We start from the raw sequence: 959 nt of genomic DNA on the forward strand, positions 1-959 counted from the left end.
CCAGCCACGCAGGAACCTTCCTCGCACAAGAAGTTTGGGGAAATGGATCCCTGCATTCATTTCCACTCTTGGGTTTTCAAAAGATTAAAAAAACAAAAAAAACGGAAAGAGCCTGCAGGTTGGCAAACCCCAAGGAGGAACCACCCAGCTGGTCTGTGTGCTTGGAATGTCTGCAGCAGACAGACCCCAAATCACAGTGATGGAGGGAAACCCCAGGGAAAGCAGATGGTTCTGCACGGGGGCCAGGATTGCTGGGTGCTGGCTGCAGGGAAGTACCTGGGGGAGTGGGGGGTGGAATCTGTCGGGAGGGTTTTCCAGCCACTCAGCGCTCATCAAAAAGTTCCCTGTACATGACCCCAGTGGCTCATCTCAGGGAGTTTCTCTGTTGAACCCCAGCACAGGGTTTAGGCTTCTTTTTTCCCCTAGCAGAGGACGAAGCCAGTTCTCGTTTCTGGTTTGACTTGCTTGGAAATTCCCCGCTCTTGACCCCGCCCCGGAGAAATCCCCTGCCAGCGTTTATAGGGCGCCGCGGTGGCGCTGCCGAGCCCACAACTGTCCCAGCCGCCGTCCTACCCGCGAGCAAGCGACGCAGCGAGGAAGCGCGCAGCCCGCGGCCGAGCGCACCTGGGGAGCAGCGCCTGCAGCTTTCGCCGCGCCATGTTTCAGGCCGCCGAGCACTCCCAGGACTGGGCCATGGAGGGCCCCCGGGACGGGCTGAAGAAGGAGCGGCTGCTGGACGACCGCCACGACAGCGGCCTGGACTCCATGAAGGACGAGGAGTACGAGCAGATGGTGAAGGAGCTGCGCGAGATCTGCCTCGAGCCGCAGGAGGCGCCGCGCGGCGCCGAGCCCTGGAAGCAGCAGCTCACCGAGGACGGCGACTCGTAAGTGCCGGGCGCGCCTGGGGACGGGACGGGGCGGGAGGGGGGCGCCGGCCTCGGGCGGCGGGGCCGCCGGGG

At 63.2% G+C, this 959-nt stretch overlaps 1 protein-coding gene across 1 annotated transcript in view; it reads left to right on the forward strand.

Annotated features, from left to right (window-relative positions):
- The first annotated feature begins 599 nt into the window (after positions 1 to 599).
- The window catches only part of NFKBIA (NFKB inhibitor alpha), a 3,603-nt gene continuing 3,243 nt past the window's right edge, over positions 600 to 959 (forward strand). The window contains exon 1 of the mRNA XM_004698533.2: positions 600 to 884. Within this exon, the coding sequence (XP_004698590.1) occupies positions 658 to 884 (227 nt within the window). The 5' untranslated portion in view covers positions 600 to 657. The remainder of the gene's footprint in view (positions 885 to 959) is intronic.

Source organism: Echinops telfairi, unplaced genomic scaffold, assembly GCF_000313985.2.
Source record: "Echinops telfairi isolate 266 unplaced genomic scaffold, ASM31398v2 ScPeMD7_18;HRSCAF=68, whole genome shotgun sequence".
NCBI classification, from domain to species: domain Eukaryota; kingdom Metazoa; phylum Chordata; class Mammalia; order Afrosoricida; family Tenrecidae; genus Echinops; species Echinops telfairi.